Here is a 23,393-nt window from a genome sequence, read left to right as displayed (position 1 = left end):
ATCAGGCAAACAGATTTCTATATATTGGTGGTCCTGTGTTGGTGCTGATATGCCCATGCAAGATGTAATTTGTTGTGTCTTGCAGTGAGCATGGGTATCTATGATGGATATTGGTCTTGATATTTGTTGACGGTCATAGCTTATACGAGCTAAAATCCAATGCATAGGCCATATGGATATTGGTCTTGCTATTCCTACATTGTACTCAGTAGTTAGCAGGGATGCAGCCACTGTGCTGCATCGCTTCTGTGTTATTAGATGAGACACATGACACTTGCCACAAGCATTGACCACACTTGACTGTTGGCTGGTTACCTTTGGCTACCATGACTGTTGAGACAGTCATGGTAGACTCATTACACCAAAGAAAGGGAGTTCCCTTTCTGTTGTTGAGATACTAGCGCCTGCATGTTTTACCACCACAATCATTCCATATTTGAAGTTGGAAAGATCTCAACACTGACCCATTCTTCTTAGCAGACACTGAAAAACTGATTTTCATGTGTATGAATTACAATATTATGTAAGCTGTTCCTGACTTTGAGCCTTCATCAGTGTCACAGACCAATTCATTCTTACATAAGGGGGTGTTTCTAATGCGATGTCAATGCAATGCATATACATAGTAGAGATATTGATAAATTAAATGCTACAAGGCGTAATATGTTATGGATTGGTAACACACTATAAAAATAGCAGTGAAATCACCATAATTTATCTGTAATAAAACTATGAAAATAGCATGAATGGCATTGATTTGATTGTATCTCATATCGTCACTATTCCTTCCTTCACAACGAATTACCATGTACTTCACCACTTCGAATAAGTAAAGCTTCACCAATAGAAGAGACTATTGTTACTTATTCTCAGGGAATACCACCACCCAGATGGCACAATTTCAAGGCTAGTTGGCCTATTATCAGTGGGCAGGTAGGTATCCCAGTGTTTCAATCATGCCAACCCAGTTGTGAAGTATAATTCCACAATATGGGAGATGCCAGTTGGTGTATATAGTACCTGAGAATAACAATAGTCTTTGCTATTGGTAAAGCGTTACTTATTCGAAGTAGTGCAATATATGGTAACTCGTTGTGAAGGAATAGTCACAATATGAGATACAATTAAATCGATGAGATTCATACTACTTTCGTAGTTTTAGTACTTTTAAAAATACCACCACTTTGCTTATTGGAGGCTTGAAGTGGTGAAACCCATGTTTAGTCTCTAGAGCAACGTTTCCGGCATCCTCCTCTCCCCATACTTCTCCTTCAACCAATGCATGGTACTAAGTACTATAGGTTTTGATACCTTTCGTGTTTAGGGTTCTCATAAAAAAAAAAAAAAAAAAAAAGACTAAATGCACAATGCTTAATAAGTTATGGGTTGAAATTAATTATATAATATCAGTGTAAATACACCATAGTTTACCCATAAATTTAACTACATAAGTAGTGCAAAGGCATCGTTTGATTTTATCTCATATTGTGGCTACCTTCACAACGAGATACCAGGTACTGCACTACTCCGAATAAATAACGCTTCTCTAGTAGAGGAGACTATTGTTATTTATTCTCACCACCAGTGGTGATTCTGGGTGTATCTACCTTCTGGTATTAGGTATTATACCTAATACCAGAAGGTAGCCACAATATGAGATAAAATCAAACGATGCCTTTACACTACTTATGTAGTTAAATTTATGGGTAAACTATGGTGTATTTACACCGATATTATATAGTTAATTTCGACCCATAACTTATTATGTCTTGTGCAGTTAGACTTTAAAATATTATCATTATGTTCACCATTTGGCATCTCTCATACTGTGGAATTAACTTCGCAAGCATGATGGCACGTCTGCATTATCAGGGTACCTGCCTGCCCACCCACCGATGAGTGAGCCAACAAGCTTCGAAACACATCTAGGTGGCGGTGCCCACTGAGAATAAATAACGATAGTCTCCTCTACTAGAGAACCATTATTTATTCGAAGCAGTGCAATACCTGGTATCTCGTTGTGAAGGTAGCCACAATATGAGATAAAATCAAATGATGCCTTTACACTACTTATGTAGTAAGTTCAATAGCAAAGCTTAATTATACGGTACTTACCTTAGATGATCTGCAGTGTATGAGGAGTGGGCTTACTTGAGGAGGGGGCACATCCGTAGCCAGGTGGGCAGAAGCAGCAGTGCGTAGCACACGCTTCTTGATTAGACCGGGGTTCAAGCCCGTGCCCACCAAATACGGAGGCGGAAAGGTCAGGAAATGACCACCGCATATCCCCGGAGCAATATGGCCTTAGTTGCTAATGCTCCTAAAAACCAAATAACAAACAAATAACTTGAGGAGGGTTGGAAGAATAATTTTGGGGTTTAAATAATTTAGAGTTTACATGGGGTTAATCAGTAAGGATACGGGATTAAATTAATTAAAAATTAAAAAGGAATTAAAATATGCGCAAGGAAGTAGAAGTGCACGACTCCGTCCATGGTTGTCATTGAAAAATTAATTGTTAACTGCTAATTAATTGCTACATCGGAAGCACCACTACCAAGTTCGGTTCCACAAAAACCTCTAACTCAAGAGCTTATTACAACTACAACAGTTTCAGAACAGGGCAATCCAGTACTGAACTTACTCTACATGTACATTCCCACAACCACACCCCTCTAGTTGATTCAGCTATTACCATTATAAAATTAAAAACTAGTTACAAAATTCTTCAATACGAAGCCCTCATTATAGAATGGTTCCGCCGTCACTCTAAATTAAACATCATAAATGCGAAACTACCCTCCAGCTTTTCCCCGGTCCGGAATCTCACACATCTAAGATTCCCACATGTCACAAAGAGCATCACGGGAACATAGAAATTCTTTTAAATACAATATGCGTTCTCTCTTCACTTAATATTGCCAACTGACGATGTTAAAAAAAACGAAAGTCAACTGTTATGACTTTTGGCCCACCGGGTTTCACATATTTTAGAGTTCTCAATGACAACCAAGGATGGAGTCATGCACTTCTACTTCCTTGCGCATATTTTAATTCTGTTTTAATTTTTAATTAATTTAATCCCGTATCCTTACTGATTAACCCATATAAACTCTAAATTATTTAAACCCCAAAATTATTCTTCCAACCCTCCTCAAGTAACCACTGCAGATCATCTAAGGTGAGTACCGTATAATTAAGCTTTGCTATTGAACTTAGTCCAATCACAGCGGTATTTAAGATATTCTATAACTTATCTAACTACTTATGTAGTTAAATTTATGGGTAAACTATGGTGTATTTACACCAATATTATATAGTAGTTTTATTACAGATAAATTATGGTGATTTCACTGCTATTTTTATAATTTTATATAGTAGAGATATACATATCTCTCCACGGGTGACACCACATTCACAAGTCATATTTAACAATATACGCAAAGTGTGCACAAACTGTACTGCATTAAAACCATGTTTAATCAATGAATTTCTTTTATCCATACAGACTATATTTTAAAAAAATAGAAATAATAATTGCTGGATTTTCTATTTGCCCAATTTTAATGAAATTTGGATTGGCTTGACAAATCCTTCCAAGATGAACTAAATAAAAATTTTCAGGAAAATCCATCCACTGAGGGTCAAGACAGATGGACAAAGAAACATAGTGAAGACAACAGATGTTTATGTGTACACACGCACATGTGAATGTGCCTAAAAACAACAATTTTTAACTGCTTTTTTCCTCAATGGGAAAGTTGTTCCCCATCTTCAACTTAGTCTAAAAACTCCATCTCAGAAACAAACTAAACTGATTTATTATTATTATTAACCATATGGTGCAAGGAAGCCTGAGGCTTATGCTGCACCGGCAAAAAAAAAAAAAAAAAAAAAAAAATTCCTGCATTACAGAGAGAGAGAGAGTCAGAAGTAGAAGGGAATCACCAAGAAAGAGAAGAATGATGATATCCAGCTCGGAACCCTGGGTTTGCCAAGCCCATACTCACCAGATGTGAGCCACTAGGGTACTTTCATTTGAAACAAAAATTAAAACGAATACAACAGTTGTAGCATGAGGAGACAAGACACAACTGCAATCAGCCAGTCATTCACAACTAAATGTATGTACTGAAGAGCAGGCATCACACAAATCTTGTTTGTTTTTCTTCAAATAAAGTCTGTTTATGTTTGTTTCAGAAGTACAGAGGTGACACTTTTAGACTAAACTGAAGACTGTGAACAACATTCCTACTGGAAAAAAAAAAAAAAAAAACATTGATTAAATAAAATTATAATTTAGTAATGGTAGTAACTTAGTCCAATTTTAACATAAAAAATTTCAGCACAAATTTGACAAAAAAGGGTACAGACAACAAATAGCCATAAGCAAGATAAATTCTGATGCATTTTAATTGAAACACTATGTATATATCTCAGCTATCCTACTGTAGATGTTAAGAAACTAAATAAAAATGTAGTTAACAATAATAAAATAATAATAAAATTAGCCATAGATTTTCTTTAGTTTTGTCTATTGATTGCTAGGGTTCAGCTGGGTAAAGATTTCAGTACATTTCTACCTCAGTGTAAGGAAATGCCAACAAATTTGGGCAGATATTTATAGTTCAATTACTAGCTTCTTAATAGAATAACAACTACATGGAATGTAACAGTACTCTATGCTCCAACCAGTACTAAGCAGCTACAGCTGAGGAGGGTGTCCATATGTATTTGTTTTTATGTATTGTGTCAGCTGATATGGAATAAAATAATATAAAAAATAATAAAAAATTAAAATAAGAATAAAATGAAAATAAAAAAAAATCTTTAATGAAAAACTAAACTAAATTAAATAAAATCATCATAAACCATACCACATACTATCTTTTCAAGAGACACAGCATGGCTATGGTTTATGGAAGCAAAGTATTTCGATGGCCATATACTTCAGTGCATGGATCAAATGGTAATTTAGTACATATTCTTTAAATAAAACTACAGGGCTGTTAAAATTAAAGTATCCCTATGTAGAGGGCTCTGGAGCAAGTTCTAAGGCTCGTACTGAAGAGAAATTTGGAAAACAGGTACAATAAAGAATTTATTGGAAAAAAAAAAATTAGGAAAAAAAAAAAGAAAAAAAAAATTAAATGTCGCTTGACATTTATTGGAAAAAAAAAATTAGTTACAAAATTTGTTCCTATATGGCACGTAACTATCTTAGTTACAATTATGCAAATAACTTACGTTATTTGCATAATCGTAAGTTATTGCCACTACTCAGCTCTACTATACTGTATAAAAGCAAAGCAGTCTCTTCAAAATCATACAGTAGATGTTTGCCTGCACTACAGCAGCAGCAATGCCAACAACGTTGCAGGAAAAGGCACTATTAGTGAAGCTGTACTATCAGAACAGCAACGGCACCTCCATAGCCAGGTGGGCAGGAGCAACAGTGCATAGCACATGCTTCTTGATTAGACCGGGGTTCGAGCCCATGACCACCAAATACGGAGGATGCGGAAAGGTCAGGGAATGACCACCACATATCCCCGGAGCAATATGGCCTTAGTTGCTAATGCTCCTAAAAACCAAATAACAAACAAAAAATAGAACAGCAACAATGCAGCTGTGGCTATCAGAGAATTCTGGTATCAGAAGTTCATAAGGCATGGACCTATGACTGTTTGTACTGTCTGCAAAATGATTGAAAAATTTGAAGCGACAGGACATCTTAGTGTTCAACCAGGTAGAGGTCAAAAACAAGTGGACTCATCTCATGTTGAAGATGTGGCTATCGCTGTCATGGATTTATCAAGTCAATCTCCATGTGGTAACGCAAGTCTGCCAGCTGTTTCTCGTGAAGTGGACATGCCATATTCCACTGTAAGGCTAGTAATGCATCAGGTGTAGTAATGTGCATCGTGTAAGGTACTATCCTTACAAGATGCACATGCTACAGCAGCTAAAGCATGGTGATGCAGATATCCATTTCACACACGCACTTCAGTTTCTGGTGCAAATGACAGTGGATATCACTTGGCCATTGAACATCCTTTGGAGTGATGAAACCCACTTCTGCTTAAATGGACAAGTGAATATGCACAACTGTCGCATTTGGGCAACAGAAAACCCTCGAGTTATCCAAGAGGACCCATTGCATTCTCCAAAAGTGACAGTGTGGTGTGGATTTATGGCCACATTCATGATTAGGCCATATATTTTTTAACAGGTAACACCGACTGGACCCCGCACTTGTTCCATCACTGGACAGCGATATTATGAAATGTTAGCAAATTTTGCAATACCAGAGCTGCAACGTGGGTGCCTTCAGGATACCATATTCATGCAAGATGGTGCGCCACCTCCACATCCACCGTTGGGTCCAAAGATTGCTAAGGCAACACTTTACAGACAAATGGATCATCAGCCGTTGTTTCCAGACATCTTGGCCACCCCGATCACTGGACCTCACCCCATGTGACTTCTGGTTGTGGGATTTTTTTGAAGGACCAGGTGTATCGGGAAGGATGTCAAACTCTGGCAGATCTGAAGGACAGCATTAGACGTCATGTGCTGGGTATTCCGGTTGACATGTTACGTTCTGCTGTAGAAAATGCTGTTCTTCGAATGGAAACTGTTGTTGACCAAAATGGAGGCCACATTGAACAATTGTAGCACTGTTCAAGTGATTTGTATTGCCACAGTGCCATATAGTGACAAATTTTAACATTTTTTTTTTTTTTCCAATAAATGGTGAGCGTATTCTTTATTGTACCTGTTGTCCAAGTTTCTCTTCAGTACGAGCCTTAGAACTCACTCCAGAGTCCTCTACATAAGGATACTTTAATTTTAACAACCCTGTATTTAATATCTTATTTATGTTTTAATTTTTTAAATTTTCTGCAACTGAATTGAATAATAGTGGTTTTGATATTTTGTTAACATTGAACAAAAAATGGATGTGTTACTCTTTTGGACAAGCCATGTGGCGGCAGAAAAACCAACAGTGTTACTTACTGTTACCAGATGGTCCAATGTATGTAGAAAATAAGACTAAGCATGCTAGTGCAGGGAGTGGCTATAACATATTATAATATGGTATAATATTTATAGCTTGTTTGTTATTTGGTTTTTAGGAGCATTAGCAACTAAGGCCATATTGCTCTGAGGATATGTGGTGGCCATTCCCTGACCTTTCCACATCCTCCGTATTTGGTGGTCAATAGTTATAGCAGCTCCTTTGATTTCACTAATAGCTACAGTTAATTTAACAATGTTACTTACTGCTTCCAGATGGTCCAATGTATGTAGAAAATAAGACTAAGCATGCTAGTGCAGGGAGTGGCTATAACATATTATAACATGGTATAATAGTTATAGCGGCTCCTTTGATTTCACTAATAGCTACAGTTAATTTTGATAAAAGGTCCGAGATTAAATTAGATAATATAACACAATTTTTAAGAAAACCTCCATGAAAGGTATTAGAACCTATAGTATATAGTTGTGTATTGGCTGAAGGTTGAGAAGACAGAAGATACTTGTTGATACAATAAAAAAAAGCTAAAACGATGTGTGTGAGGAATGATAACAAAATAAAAAACATTTGTGACGAATAATAATGAAATTATAAAACAAATAAATAAATTGAAAATAAGGTATTGCTTTTTGTGGATGGCGTTTTCAATTCCTACTACCAGAATGATCAACACAGTTAGTTTAGTGCCAAAGCAGGTATATAATATATACAGCAATGTAATTGCAGACTTTGGGGTAGTCAGTTAATTAACTGCAGAATATGAATATGGAGAATAAATATTTAAATTAAATTGTATTTTCTGGCTCAATTTTATAACTAAAGATGCCATCAGAACTGTTTTTCATATAGAATTGATAAACTTTTGAGGAATTTGGTTTTGCATGGATTACTGAAAATTCAAGCATATCTAATGTGTTGTGACAAAATATTCCTATGGATTTTTTTGGGTAATATTAGAATCCCAGTGACAAAGGTGTGCAATTTTGAATTTAAATGCATTTCTTTTATTGTATAAATTGACTGTGAATTTATTATCTTTTTGTGTGATTTATAAGTCCAGGAACATAAAGGTGTTAGTATTGTCTTTATGTGTGTGTGTGTGTATATATATATACAGCAGGCCCCCGTTATAACGCGGTTCGTTTTACGCTGATTTGCTATAATGCTGTTCTTATATTATAACCCGTATCTGACTATAATGCTGTCACAGATCACTATAACGCTCTTTTACAGATTGCATTTTTGGCATATTTAACGAAATCATTTGATGGAGTCGATAGATTGAAAATTAATACCAGAACAGCATTAAAATGTCCCACGCCGACTTGAGAAATTTTCCCACGCTCAGTGAAATTTTCTCGCACGCTAATTTAATTGCAGTACAGTCACTTGTTACGTAGTTCCGAGATCAACCTTTTAAAAAATGATCAAGTATATTGCTTGTAATACTTGCGTTATATGCATTTATCCGAAGTCTAGTCATCACTCAGTACAGTATTAGACATTGTGCGTAACGGACAGTTTACTTGAACATTGTATCGTAATTAATGCAACCAACGCAGTTACATTTTCGAAGAGTTAATAATGGCCGATAAGAATGAAAAAGCAATGTCTGGGCGCAGTACGAAGACTATAAATGTAAGAAAGACTAAATTTGAAAATTAAATTAGACATTTTGAAGTGAATCGATTCCCGTCAACAACAAGCGGATGTGTGCCATAATTTAGGACTTGCAAGTTTAACTGTAAGAACAATTATAAAAAAATAAAGAATTAATTTTAGCAGCGGGAAAGATAGCTGTTCCACTGGAAGCAACTAGGGCTAGGCCGGCTATTGAAATGGAAAGCCGGATTGAAATGGAAAGACGTTAACTAATTTTATTGAAGATAATATCCAATGCAAATTTCAGTTAAGTTAAATATTATATAAAAAAAAAAAAAAAAAAAAGAGAGATTAGCCAATATGATGATCTAAAGAAAACTCAACTAAAAAAAAAAAAAAAAATGTGGAACCATTTAAAACTGGTAAGAGCTGGTTGAATAGATTTAAAATCTAGGGAGAATCCACAAGTGCAGATCAAGGAGGAGCCGGAACTTTAAAAAAAACTTGTTAAAATTATTGAAGAGGGGTATTGTGTGTTATACTTTTCAACAAGTTTATAACATAGATGAAGCAGGACTTTTGTGGAAACGAATGCCTAAAAGAAGTTTCATATTGAAAGAAGAAAAAAACATGCCCGGTTTCAAAGCAGCGAAGGATTGGGTGCTTTACTGTTGGGTGGTAACGCTGCGGGGGATTTAAAATTAATACCCCTTTTAGTTTATTTAGAAGAGGGCCAAAGTTCAACCCAAAATCGACACATTTTTCATGATTAAATTCATCAATTAAATTAAATCAATTTAGATAAATTAAATTCATGATTTTAATTGGAATTTTAAGTTTAATTTTGATACGCAAGTAGTTACTACATAATTATATACGTATGTAATGCAAAATACTTTATATGTACAAATATTTGAATATTAAATATTTTGACCGACATTTGTGCATCTTTTCACTACTGTTTATTATTGATTAGGAAATATCCTATGGCACCGACCGCAACTTACAAATACATACATTAGCTTATGGGAATGTGGAGCTCGCTTAGCGCAGATTCACTTAGCGCTCTGTTTTTCCGGAACGAATTATCAGCGTTAAGCGGGGGTCACCTGTACTCATAAAATAGGAAGTACAACTAAAAAGCTAAATGTTGAATGTGAACAAATGTTGCATATGTATTTTTAGTTATTTTATTTTTTATTGTTTTTTTTATTTTTAGTTATTTTTTGACCACTTTTTAGTCACTGGAAAGCTAAAAGAAACATTATCAACAAAAAGAACTGCTCCACTAAAAATAAACACCAACAAACTAAAAGACAATGAAAATAAGCTTAACTTTCAAAGAAATCTAGAAAATAAAATTACTTTTCAAGCAGAGAAACATGAACTTAATGATGTTAATAGCACTTGGAAATACATAAAAGATATTATCCTAGAATTGGCAAAAGATATTCTGGGATTAGAACCTAAACCAAAGGGTAAGGAATGGCATTATGAGGAATGTGCACAAAAGGTGCACATTCCTCATAATGTGCACAAAAGGTGGATGAAAGAATATCCAAAGGATTAGAATGTCAAAGAAATCCCAACCATGAGAAGTTTGACCAGTACAAACAATGTTGCAAAGAAACTAAGGCACTCCTTAGAAAGAAGAAAAGACAATTCCAGAAAGCCCAAATAGTAAACATGAGAAACAACCACAAAGACAAAAGGCAGTTTTTAAGGGAATAAACCAGTGGAAGAATGATTACCAACCAACATACATCCTTGTCCAAGGCAAATACCAAAACCTCATAACATCCATAGATAAGATCCTCAAAAGATGAAAGGAATATTTCAGTAAACTTCTGAATGTAAAAATGGAAGAGGATGTACAAAAAGAGGAAATCCACACTGCAGAGTCAGAAATAGGGTAACCCACATTAGAAAAGGTAAAATCTGGTATCCTCACACTGAAAAATCACAAAGCACCTGGAAGCGATAATATACTTACTGAACTCATCAAGGTAGGAGTTGAAACCTGTATAAAGCCATTCACAATCTAATAATACAAATCTGGAGAAAAGAACAATTACCTGATCAATAGAAAGAAAGCATAATATGTCCCATTCACAAGAAAGGATCTAGAATAGATTGTAACAACTATAGGGTACCTCAGGAGCAGCAGTGCATAACACATGCTTCTTGATTAGACCAGAGTTCAAGCCCGTGACCACCAAATACGGAGGAAGCGGAAAGGTCAAGGAATGACCACTGCATATCCCCGGAGCAATATGGCCTTAGTTGCTAATGCTCCTAAAAACCAAATAACAAACAACTATAGAGGGATTTCTCTTTTAAACACTTCATATAAAATTCTATCAAATATCATACTCTGAAGGCTAACTTATTACAAAAGGAAACAATAGGGACTACCAATGTGGCTTTAAGAAAAACCACTTGTCTGACTGTAAATATTTGATCAGTTATCCACAACTGATCAAATATTTACAGTCAGACAAGTCATCGTGGAGAAAAAATATGATTTTTTGATGTTAGTAAGACGTATGAAAGTATTAAAAGAGAAGAACTCTGGAATACAATGTTAAAATTTGGACTCCCAAGAAACTAGCCACCATAACAAAAATATGCATGACAGAACTGAAAAACAAAATTAAAATAAAAAATGAAATATCAGACCCCTTTGAAATCACAACAGGATTAAAACAGGGTGATGCACTTTCACCGTTGCTCTTTAATTGGCTTTGGAAAAAGTGATAAGAAAAGTGAAAGAGACAAGAAAAGGAGTACACATGAATGGACCACATCAGCATATGTACATATGCCTGGTCAGTCATGATATACAGAGCCTCACTCTAATTAAATAATGAAAAAAAAGCTCTCATTGGCCTAAAAATAAACAACAGTAAAACAAAATACCTTAAACTTATTAGAAATAAGAATAATTAGGATCCCAACAACAACATTGGAAATCAAACAGTCGAGAAAGTGTCAAGATTCAAGTACAACTAAAGCATTCTGAATGATTGCAACAATATCACAGAAGAAATTAATTCTAGAATTCAGAGTGGAAATATATGCTTTTATGAGGTTCAATAAATCTTTATTTTCAGGAACCTAAAAATAAAGATTTACAGAATGATAATTTTACCTACTGTAACCTATGGATGTGAAACCTGGCCCCTCCCTGGTCAACAATCAGAGAATGGATTAGTTACTTGAAAAGAGAATTCTAAGAACAATCTTTGGACCAAACAAGATGAAATCACTGGAGAATGGAGAAGGCTACATAACAATGAACTACAGGAAAAATATAGAAGTGAGAGTATAATTCAAATCATAAAGGTTAGAAAATTGAGAAGGGCTGGACATGCTATCCATACTGATGACGGAAGACACATCCATCAAATCCTTGCAGGAATCCCAACTGAGAAAAGAAAATCTGGCAAACCACCCCTGAGGGATGGTATAGAGAAAGATATTAGCGTAATTTTTTCATAAGGTAAGTGAAATGGAGAGAGCTTGCACATAATAGAGAGTTGTGGAATTTAGCTGTCAAGGCAGTCAGGAACCTCACGACCCAAGCACCATGCAGTAAGTAAGTTGCATATGTAGATTTAGTACACAGCTACATCAAAATACTATTACTACTGATTAAACTCAGCTGTAATGTGTTAATAAATCAGAAATCGCTAATCTTTTAAAAACTGATCTGTGAAAGTTTTTAAAAAAATGTAACAATTCAAAACTGAATTAACTAAAAAACATTCCCCATTTTGTGAAGGTGCATGCTTTCTCAAGACATGAATAATAGTTGCATATTATGAGTATTTGACTGTTATTTTCTCAAGGATGTTATTGTCATATGTCTAGGTTTTGTCTTACTAAGATAATAAAATTAGAGTACTGAAAAAAACTTTCCACTTCAGAAATTACAAATATCCAAATTTTCAAATGTAGGTACTTTTTACTTACTCCCATATGTGTACTATTGGCATCTGGTTCTATATAATGAGGATTTATATTGAAAGGCACTAGTCTTAAGGCAGAAAAAGAGGGTGGATAAACAATTGGCATGTCATTAGTTGTACAGACAGAGACAGTCGCCACATTTGTACCAGCACTGGCACCCATGTATGGAACTCCATTCTGAGAAAAAAAAAGAGAAAGAAAAGAGTCATATTAGAAATAAGAAGTGAAATGGTTTCAGAACTGCACCAGCCAAAAAAGAAAGAAAAAAAAAAAAAAAAAAAAGAATAAAGGAAAAAAAGAGCAAAATAATAATAATAAAAAATTAAATAAAATAAATAATTAATAATAAAAAAATTAAATTAAATAAATAATTAATAATAAAAAAATTAAATTAAATAAATAATTAATAAATAATAAAAGAAAAGGAAATACACAACCTATGCATTTCCGTCCTCCTGTAGGTAACTATCAAGCTGACCTCTGAATTTCCCCAAACTGTCAGCTTCAACCACCCACGTAGGTAACTTATTCCAGTAATTTATAACTCGCTGGCTAAAATAAACTTCCTGAGGTGTTTAAGCCTCTCTGAGCCTTAAACGCCTAAATCAAGTCTCCTCTAAGGTATGTAGTTATCAAGCTGTGCAACCCACATATTCAAAGTCTTTCCTCATATGGACACCCTTTTCCCGATCTCACCAGGTGAGTTACCCATCTTTGAGCCCTTTCAAGAAGCTCAATGTCTTTTTTTAGGTGTGGTCTCCATACATGAACACAGTATTTCAAGTGTGGTCTAACAATAGCCTTATATAATGAGATTATGATGCCCTTATCTCTACTGGAAAAAGTTCTATAAATCATTGATAAGACACCATGGGCCTTCCTTGAAACCTGTCTACAATGCTTGGAGAACTTCATGTCTGAAAGTATTGTAACTCCCAAGTCCCTTTCTTCCACTACTGATTTTAGTTCAACTCCACCAAGTGTCTAAGTTATTTTGGTGTTACTATTCCCCAGGTGTAAGACCTTGCATTTTGCTGGATTAAAGCAAAGCTGCCACTTTTCTGACCATCCCTGAAATCTATGTAGATCACTCTGAAGAAGTTCTGCTTGGCAGTGATCATTAACTACTCTACCAATCTTTACGTCATCTGCAAATTTAGACATCACACCCTCTATTCCTTCACTGATGTCATTTATGAAATTCAAAAACAACAGTGGTCCTAATACGAATTCTTAGGGAATCCCACTTCTCACATCAACCCAATCTGAGGAATAACCATTTATCACAACCCTCTGCCTCCTGCCCTGAAGCCATCCTGCTATCCATCTAAGGAATTTCCCTGTGATTCCAACCTGTTTCCAGCCTATAAAGTAACAGCTCATGTGGGCTGAGTCAGGTGTTTTCATGAATCTAAATAAACAATGTCGAAATTATTCCCCAAATCCAGCTCATGAGTGACCCTGTCAAAATAGCTAACATAAATAGCTATATTAGCATTGGCATTAGTAAAGGCACATGATGCAAGAAAGCAAGTTTATATAGCATCAATCATATGGTACAGTATGTCATGGTATTTATGGCACAGTAAATGCACAGTGTAGTACAGCATTACATTATGCAGTGATAGACATAACCATACACCTGTCAATAAAGTTTTGTCCCAAATCAGGAAATTGTCTTCTCCCAAGGTTTCTGGATTTGAGTGTAAACTATATTTATTTTATTTTTTAAATTTATTTCCCGAAAGTTCCCTGTTGGGAAAATATGCACTATGTGATAAATATCAGAAAAAACATTTTCTGTGCTAGATAGATTAATAAGAAAACAAAGTACCATGGTGGCAACACTAATTTTACAAAAATAATTCCTATACAATACCAGTTGCTCACTGAATGTAGTGTACCGCAAGGTAAGAGTAAAATACTGAATTGCATATGTACTATATTAAAAAAAAACTTATAGTCACAGTACAAATTCTCAATATTTATAGGCAAATATTTTAAGTACTTTTAAATACAGCCTGACTTTTAAAAAAAATCTTGTCAAATTACACAGATGAGCAATTATTATCGATCAGTAAAATAAATTAAATAAACAGTTAATTAAAAAATATATAATAGCAACACTTTTTTACTAGAATGCATTACTTATTAACTTTTTGGTAGATAATATTTTTCAACTCTATTGAATTACAGAAAAAAGTGATGTAGTAGTAGTAGTAGTAGTAGTAGTGGCACATGATGCAAGAAAGCAAGTGTAGGAGCTTATGCAGCATCAGCCAAAAAAAAAAAAAAAAAAATCACACCATTCCCTCCAAATGCCTATCCAGTTCCTCCTTAAATTTATTTAACCTATCAACTTCCACAACGACAGATGGAAGTTTGTTCCAGCAATTAACCACCCGCTGGCTAAAGGCAAATTTCCGCACATCTATTCTACATCTGTCCTTTCTTAATTTGAACTTATGTCCCCGTAGGTTGGTAATCTGAACAAGTGGAAGGATCCCATCAGAATTCAGCGTGCTCAACCCATTCAAGGCCTTATAGACCTCAATCAGATCACCGCGCAGGTGCCTAGTCTCCAGTCACTGCAATTTGCAGAACTTAAGCCTCTCTTGGTAAGAGAATCCCTTCATTCCCCTCACCAATCGTGTTGCTCTTCTCTGTACACGCTCAAGCAAATCTACATCCTTCCTAAAATGAGGCCTCCAGACCTGTACGCAGTACTCAAGGCGTGGCCTGACCATTGCCTTATACAGAGCGACAATCACCTCCTTTTCCCTGCTAGCAAAATTCCTATATATCATTGACAAAACCCCATGACCCGCCCTAGCAGCCTGTCTGCACTGCTCAGAAAACTTCATATCTGACTGCACAATTACTCCCAGGTCTTTTTCATTTTCTACCACCTTAAGTGTAGTAACACACAGTTGGTACGTTTCTCTGGGGTTACTTCTACCCATATGCAGTACTTTGCATTTGTCAAGGTTGAACTTCAGTTGCCACTTCTTAGCCCATCTGCCCAAATTATCTAGATCCTGTTGCAGTAGCACACTGCCATTAGTCATTAACAACCCTGCCAACCTTTGTGTCATCTGCAAACTTCGACATTAAGCCTGATATACCTTCATCAATATCATTGATAAATACACAAAACAACAGTGGACCCAACACCGAACCCTGTGGGACTCCACTAATAACATTAGTCCACGAAGAGCAGCACCCATTGATTATCACCCTCTGTCTTCTCCCACTTAACCATCCTTTTATCCATTGTAGCAACTTACCCTTAATACCATTCTGCTCCAATTTGTACAGTAGTCTTCCATGCGCAACAGTGTCAAAAGCTTTCCTGAAATCCAAATATATGATATCAAAATTATTTTTTGCATCCAGTTCCTTTGTAACCACATCATAATATACTATCAAATTTGTCAGACAAGACTTTCCCTTAACAAACCCATGCTGTGTTTGAATTATTGCTGCAGTCTTGTCTAGATGATCCTGCAATGCATCTTTAACCAGCGACTCCATTATTTTACCCGGAACAGAAGTTAAACTAACTGGTCTGTAATTACTCGTGTCACCCTTCGATCCACCTTTGTGAATTGGGGACACATTTGCACATCTCCAGTCCGTAGGAACCTCCCCTGAGTCCAAGGATGCTCTCATAATTATGGCTAAGGGCTTGCTTAGTTGCTTTGCCGCCTCCTTTAAAATAACTGGATAGATCCCATCCACCCCAGGTGCCTTTCTTATGTTTAACTTCAACAATTTCTCCTCCACTTTGCTCTCAGTTATTACAAAATCATTAAGCACACTGCTACAATTTGATAACCTTCTTCCATTTTCAAATTGTAATAATTCCTCACGTGTGAATGTAGATGCAAAATACTCATTCAGTTTGTTTGCTATCTGAGCAGGATCATCAACAGTTGAACCATCAATGTCAAGTGGACCAATCATATTCATCCCCTTCCTTTTAGAGTTTATATAAGTAAAGAAATCCTTGCTGTTTTTCTTAGCATCTTTTGCCAAAGATTTCTCGTAATCCGCCTTTGCCTGCCGAACCTCCTTTGTGACCTGATTACAGACTAGCTTATATCTGCCACAGGCTTCTGCGTCACCTGATAATTTATATGCATCCCATGCATTTTTCTTCTCTGTCACGAGTCTCATTAGTTCATTTGATAACCATTTAGGCCTAAACCTTGAACGATATTTCTTAATCGGTATATAAAGTCTAGTAGCTTCCACGATTAATTCTTTGAATGCTTCCCACTTAGAATTTACTGTTTGTAACATCGTCAGTTGATCCCACTGTACAGAATTTAAAAACTGTCTGAGACCACTGTACTCCCCTTTACGGAAGCAAAAACCCTTTCCTTTACCCCTGACGGTAGTTACCTCTTTGAGTAAATCCCACTTCAGCACACTGTGATCACTGCCACCTAGTGGTTCCTTTATCTGCAAATTCTTAATACACGAATGATCACTGCTGATAACCAGATCAAGAGTGTTACTTTCTCTGGTTGCCTCTCGAACATGCTGCTGCAGAAAACAATCATCCAATAAATCCACAAAAGTCTGACTAGTGTGTGAGTGACCAACCCACAAGTTCCAGTCAATATCTGGGAAGTTAAAATCCCCCATTATAAGACATTCTGATTTACTGGCCCACTCTATTTCTCTGTACAATTGTTCATTGTACTCATTCAAGTCATTAGGCCTATAACACACTCCTACTCTTATTTTTCCTTTCGCAGTGCTTATCTCACACCAAACTGACTCAACAGAGCACTGTTCATCTATATTAACTGGGCGCACTTCCTTTGATTTTATGTTTTTCTTAATTAACAGCATAACACCCCCTCCCTTTCTGTCCTGTCTATCCTTTCTGTACACATTGTACTCCCCAAATTCCAGTTCTGCATTCCTTATATCTGTGTGACACCACGTCTCTGATATCCCAACAATATCCGCCTTTGATGTCTTGACCAACACTTCAAATTCATCAAATTTATTTACTATACTTCTAGCATTGGTATACATGCAAGCATATATGCTCCTATGCCTATTCCTTGTTACCCTAACACATCCCATATACCCAACTATTCCATGATGACTGCCATCCGTCCCTGAAACCCCCAACACCCCTCGCTCCAGGTCGCTTCTTATTCTAATAGAAGTTGTGCAAGAATCACCTTCACCTCTGCCTGCGGTTACTGTTAAACTATTAGTCTTTGTATCCCCCCAAAGATGTGCTAATTGTCACTGCAAATTGACATTTGCACTGGCTAAGAAGAAATGGCTTGGGCCAATTCCTGTTGCTGACTGAAGTTGAGGGATATTTTTTTTGTAAGGGGGTGAGAGGAACTTTCATGAGCTATTTTTTTTTTCCATGGATGAGTTAGTTGGTCTTGCATAACACAGGTTTTTTTGTCTGCAGCAGCAGGCAGACTAACTGTACGGCAACACACACACACACACACACACACACACACACACACACACACACACACACACACACACACACACAGGGCCGATGTATAAGGGGGGGGATTTTTCTTTCCATTCATATCTGTCCAATAACTTTGGCAAACTGTTTTCATCTAGGCTTGACTCACCTGATAAGCCAGAGTCCTTTCTTCATATTATATCATATGAAGCTCTTTCTTCATATCATATTATTCCACTGTGTTCTGACAAAGCATACAGAACTGGCATTTTCCTACCAAATTGTGAAATATTGACTTAACAGATGTACAGTACCTCTCAACTTCCTCCTCCCAATCTTGCATGCTGTTTCTGTGGAAAAAATTTGTGCTTCACTGAATTCATGCAATTTAGTTAAACATGTGCTTTTGTAAATTATGAATTTTAAGCTGACTAAATAAAAAAATAAAACAAATGTTATACTGATTTCCAATTAACTGCTAATTTTTTCACTGATTAACAATAATTACGTGCATCTCTAATCTGGTAAAAAAACATTTTTGAGAAGTCAACCACATTGAAGGCTCATCCAAAGTCCAACTGCAGTCAAAGAATTTTTAATGAAAATTTTGCCATTTTTTTTATTTAATTAACACATTAAATTGGGTTCAATAAATAGTTTTGGGGGAGGGATGCCGGAAACTTTGCTCTAGAGACTAAACATGGGTTTCACCACTTCAAGCCTCCAATAAGCAAAGTGGTGGTATTTCACCGGTTGATGAAAGTTATCTACCACCTTAAGTGTAATATTTTCAAATTGTAGCGTTTCCTTCCCATTTACTGCAATCAATTAGAAGAAAATTAAAATCACCCATAATAAAACATTTATGCTTACTTGCCCATTCCATTTTCATGTAGAGGCTGTCATCATAATCTTCACAATCACTTTGCCTGTAGATTACTCTCACTTTCATTATACCTTTGTTTCCAACTATCTCACACCATATAGATTCCATACTATCGTGCAAAACATCTGAATCCAGGAAAGCTTTCATCATGCTCAGGCTGCTTTTGATAAGAAGCATGACCCCACCACCCCTTCTATCTGCCCTATCCTTCCTAAATATATTATACATACCGTACTGAAACTCATCATCCCCTATCTACAGGTAGCACCACATTTCCTATTATGTCAGCATTACTTGTCCTAATTTTATTGATGACACTTCTGACATTACTGTATAAATAATTACAATTTAGTGTTTTTGTATAGTTAACTGCTCTGACACTCCCCTTAACGTTATTTAAGCCCGCTTCCTTGGCATTAGCTACCCGCTCATTTGAAACGTTTCTGCCCTCAGAACATCTTGCGGCTAAGGTAAAGAAAGCCTGCATGAGAAGCACGCAAAAGTTCGATGAAATTTACCGGTAAAAGTACTTTGCCGTAATGGCATTTGCATTGTTGCTCGCTCGGTAAACAGATGGTGGGTGTTATCGGTCTGGAGTAGAAGTTGAATCCCACAGGAGCTTGAAACCCTCCCGAAGTGGAGGGGGGGTAACCTGACCTTTTTTCTTTAGAATCACTAATTGAATTAACTAATTGAATCACGAACAGAGTCATATTGGAAGTTCTGGCATTGTAAAAAATGTTCATAACGTAGTTTCACCAGTAAACCTTTTGGAAGTTTGCCGTGCTTCTCATGTGGGCTTCCTTTGCCTCTTTTTTTTTCTTAATAAACAATTTATCCACTAGTCCACCAGTGGTTCTAAAAAGTTACCGCATTCGGGGTAGCCGATGCGCCAGCACTGGGGACCCAGGGTACTGGTGTGAAGTGGACCACTGGCCACAGAACAAGCTGTTATAACAATGTTACCACATCCGGGGTAGCCGATGCGCCAGCACTGGGGACCCAGGGTGCTGGTGTGAAGTGGATCACTGGCCACAGCAATAAGCTTACTACGCCGAAAAGGACAATTAACATTGGCGAATGGAATGTTCGAACGGGGCACCACGTTGGACAAAAGGAAATCATTGCCCAAGAACTACTTAGGTGCAAGATATCAATCGCGGCATTATCCGAATTAAGACTCACCGGGTCTGGAACGATGATCATCCAACCACCAGCACCTAATGAAGCGGTTATGCTATTCTACTCTGGTGGTGAGAAACGAGAAGCAGGAGTGGGCTTTATGGTCGATGCTCAGGCCACCAGTAGTGTGATCGCTTTCCAACCAATATCGGACCGCCTGGCAGTCCTTACTGTCAAGGGCACCATCAAGACCCATATTATCTCCGCCTATGCGCCAACTGAGACTAGCCTGGACCCGACCAAGAATGACTTCTACAACCAGCTCCAACATACGCTGGATTCAATTCCGCAGACAGAAGTGATCATCCTCGCAGGGGACTTTAATGCCCATATTGGCGTGGACAGATCTGGTTGGGAAACAACAATGGGCAAGTTTGGCCATGGGAAGATCAATGACAACGGCTTACGTTTGTTGTCCTTTGCCGCATCTAACAACCTGATCATTGGAAACAGCCATTTCCAGCACCCTCAAAAACATCAACTTACATGGCGAAATCCATCTGGCAAGGACTCAGCAATCCTGGACTACATTTTGATCAATGCCAGATTTCGCTCATCACTCATGGACGTTCGTGCCATGAGGGGACCTGATTGCGGATCTGATCACTACCTCATCCGGGCTAAGGTGCAGCTCAAATTACGGCATGCAAAAAGATCATCTCGGTCAGCCAAGCTGGACTGGAGGCAGCTAATGAATGCTGCCAACAAACAGGCATATCAGATCGCCCTATCCAACCGCTTCGAGATGCTGGCTGTGCCCGAGGATATAAATGAAGAAGAAAAGCAGATCTCTGATGCCATCCTGGAATGTGCCAAGCCCCTATGTCCACCTGCCTGACGTCGAACGCAACCATGGATATCAGACGAGTGCCTCGACCTCGTGGACAAACGGAAACGGGCAAAGTTGGTCGACTTTGAATGGTACCGGCAGCTAAACCGAGAAGTCCGACAAAGAATGACAGCAGAAAGAGAAGCATACTGGAACCAAGTGGCAGACGATCTTGAAGTGGCGGCATCCAAAAACGAGTACCGCACTCTCTACCGCACCCTCAGATGTCTGAGTGGAAAGACCAAATTGACTAGTGACAACATCAAGAATGCTGATGGGACCTTCGTGCGATCACCATCCGAACGCCTGCAACGGTGGAGTGAATTCTTCAAAGCTTTGTATAATCACGACCCACCTCAGGGACCGCCAGCAACAGCACTCTCGATCGACCCCCCTGAGGTCTCCATGGTCGATGTTGAGCCTACAGTAGAAGAAGTGAAAGCAGCCATACAATCCCTGAAGAATGGCAGGGCACCAGGAGTGGACCAAGTCACCACAGAAGCGATCAAAGCCGGGGGAGATGTACTGCTTCGCCGACTACACTCACTCCTCAAAACCATCTGGTGCACTGAACAAATTCCGTTAACATGGAGGAAAGCTATTATTGTACCGATCCACAAGAAAGGTGATAACCGGGACTGCAAGAACTACCGTGGCATCAGCCTCCTTTCCATCATCGGAAAGGTCTTTATGAAGATCATCCAGTCAAGACTGCAAAAACATCGCGAGCAAACCAGTCGAGAAGAACAGGCAGGATTTAGACCCGGGCGAGGATGCTGTGATCAAATCTTTGCCATTCGTCAGCTGATGGAGGAGAGGATCCGGTGTGGACAGCGAACCGTCATTGTTTTCATTGACTTTAAGTCTGCTTTCGACTGTGTCCACCGGCCTGCCTTATGGAAACTACTAGAGGTTGAACATGTACCTCGAAAAGTCATCACACTCCTCCAAACTGCATACAACGGTTTAACCAGCCAGGTGCGCATCCAGAATGATTTATCTGAGGAATTTACCATCCAAACTGGAGTCCGCCAAGGGGATGTAGCCTCCCCGTTGCTTTTCAACATCGTGGTCGACGCCATTATGAGGCAAGCATTCAGAAACAGACAGGGCATACAATATGACAAGGATCACTATGTGACTGACCTGATGTTTGCTGATGATAGTGCTATCCTTGCCGGTAACGACGCTGAAGCCACGGACATCCTCTACGACATTGCCCGCATTGCCCGGCCATACAGTTTGAAGATCAATGCTGGTAAGACAAAGGCCCTGACAACAGATGGGTCGCAAGCCACCATCTATCTCGAAGGCGTCCAGATCGAGCAAGTGCAGGACTTTAAATACCTTGGGTCGCTGGTCCAGGAGAAGAAAGTTGCATCCACCATGGAAATCCACAGCAGAATTGGACAGGCGGCCACTGCGTTCGCCTCGCTCAAATGGTGTCTGTGGAAGAGGACCAACATTTCCACAAAGACTAAAATCCGACTCTTCCGGACTTTGATCCTGCCCATTCTTCTTTACGGATCGGAAACATGGATTTGTCTCAAGTTAGATTTGAACAAACTTGAGGTATTCCAAATGCGATGCCTGCGGCAGATCTTGGGCACCTCTCTTCGCGACCGCATCACTAATGATACCATCCGCGCCAGATGCCAACAGCAACCAACCATTGCCGACCAAATCCAGAAGCGAAGGCTCAGATGGTTTGGCCACGTATGTAGAATGGGCACAAACAGAATACCATCCACACTCCTTTGGAGACAACGACCCACCCCAATGGAGCATCCAACGGACCGCGCCTACCTAGGAAAACGTGGGCCAAGCAAGTGGAAGATGACTTGAAGAGCCGACGTCTCGACCTTAACCAGGCCAGGACTGAAGCCATGGATCGTAAGGTATGGAAGAACATCACAGAGCAAGTCCGAAACCCTGCGGCACCTACAGCAGCATACTGGTTGCGTGGCCAACCGCCTCCCCCAGCTGCCAGCTAAAGACCAAAGAAGAAGAAGAAGAAAGATTCTAAAAAAAAAAAGGTCAGGTTACCCCCTCCACTTTGGGAGGGTTGCAATCTCCCATGGGATTCAATTTCTACTCCTGACCGATAACACCCACTGTATGTTTACTGAGTGAGCAACAATACAAATGCCATTACGGCAAAGTACTTTTACAGGTAAATTTCATCGAACGTTTGTGTGCTTCTCGTGCAGGCTTTCTTTACCTTCGCCCATCTTGTTAATATGATCTGTTGCGGTAACAAACAAGAACTCTTCAGGTATGTGCAAGCGTTACTTTGACCAATATTATCAGATAAATGTGTATCTATATTACCCTTCTCCCTCCAACCTAGCAGTTTCCCTGAACCTTTAAGGTATCCTCAATAATACTGGCAAAAACCCTTGCACCTTCTTAGTTCAAATGT

General features: G+C 38.1%; 1 protein-coding gene across 3 annotated transcripts in view; it reads right to left on the bottom strand.

The window, feature by feature from the left end:
* LOC150087839 (alpha-aspartyl dipeptidase) overlaps positions 1–23,393 on the bottom strand; it is an 85,181-nt gene that overhangs the window by 37,881 nt on the left and 23,907 nt on the right. For all 3 annotated transcript variants that reach the window (XM_090369230.1, XM_090369228.1, XM_090369229.1), the window contains exon 5: positions 12,620–12,793. In XM_090369230.1, the coding sequence (XP_090225356.1) occupies positions 12,620–12,793 (174 nt within the window). The remainder of the gene's footprint in view (positions 1–12,619; positions 12,794–23,393) is intronic.

The sequence above is a fragment of the Mastigoproctus giganteus genome, chromosome 3, assembly GCF_048544385.1.
Source record: "Mastigoproctus giganteus isolate SK-2022 chromosome 3, ASM4854438v1, whole genome shotgun sequence".
Classification (NCBI taxonomy): domain Eukaryota; kingdom Metazoa; phylum Arthropoda; class Arachnida; order Uropygi; family Thelyphonidae; genus Mastigoproctus; species Mastigoproctus giganteus.
This window is presented reverse-complemented; position numbering and strand designations above follow the sequence as displayed.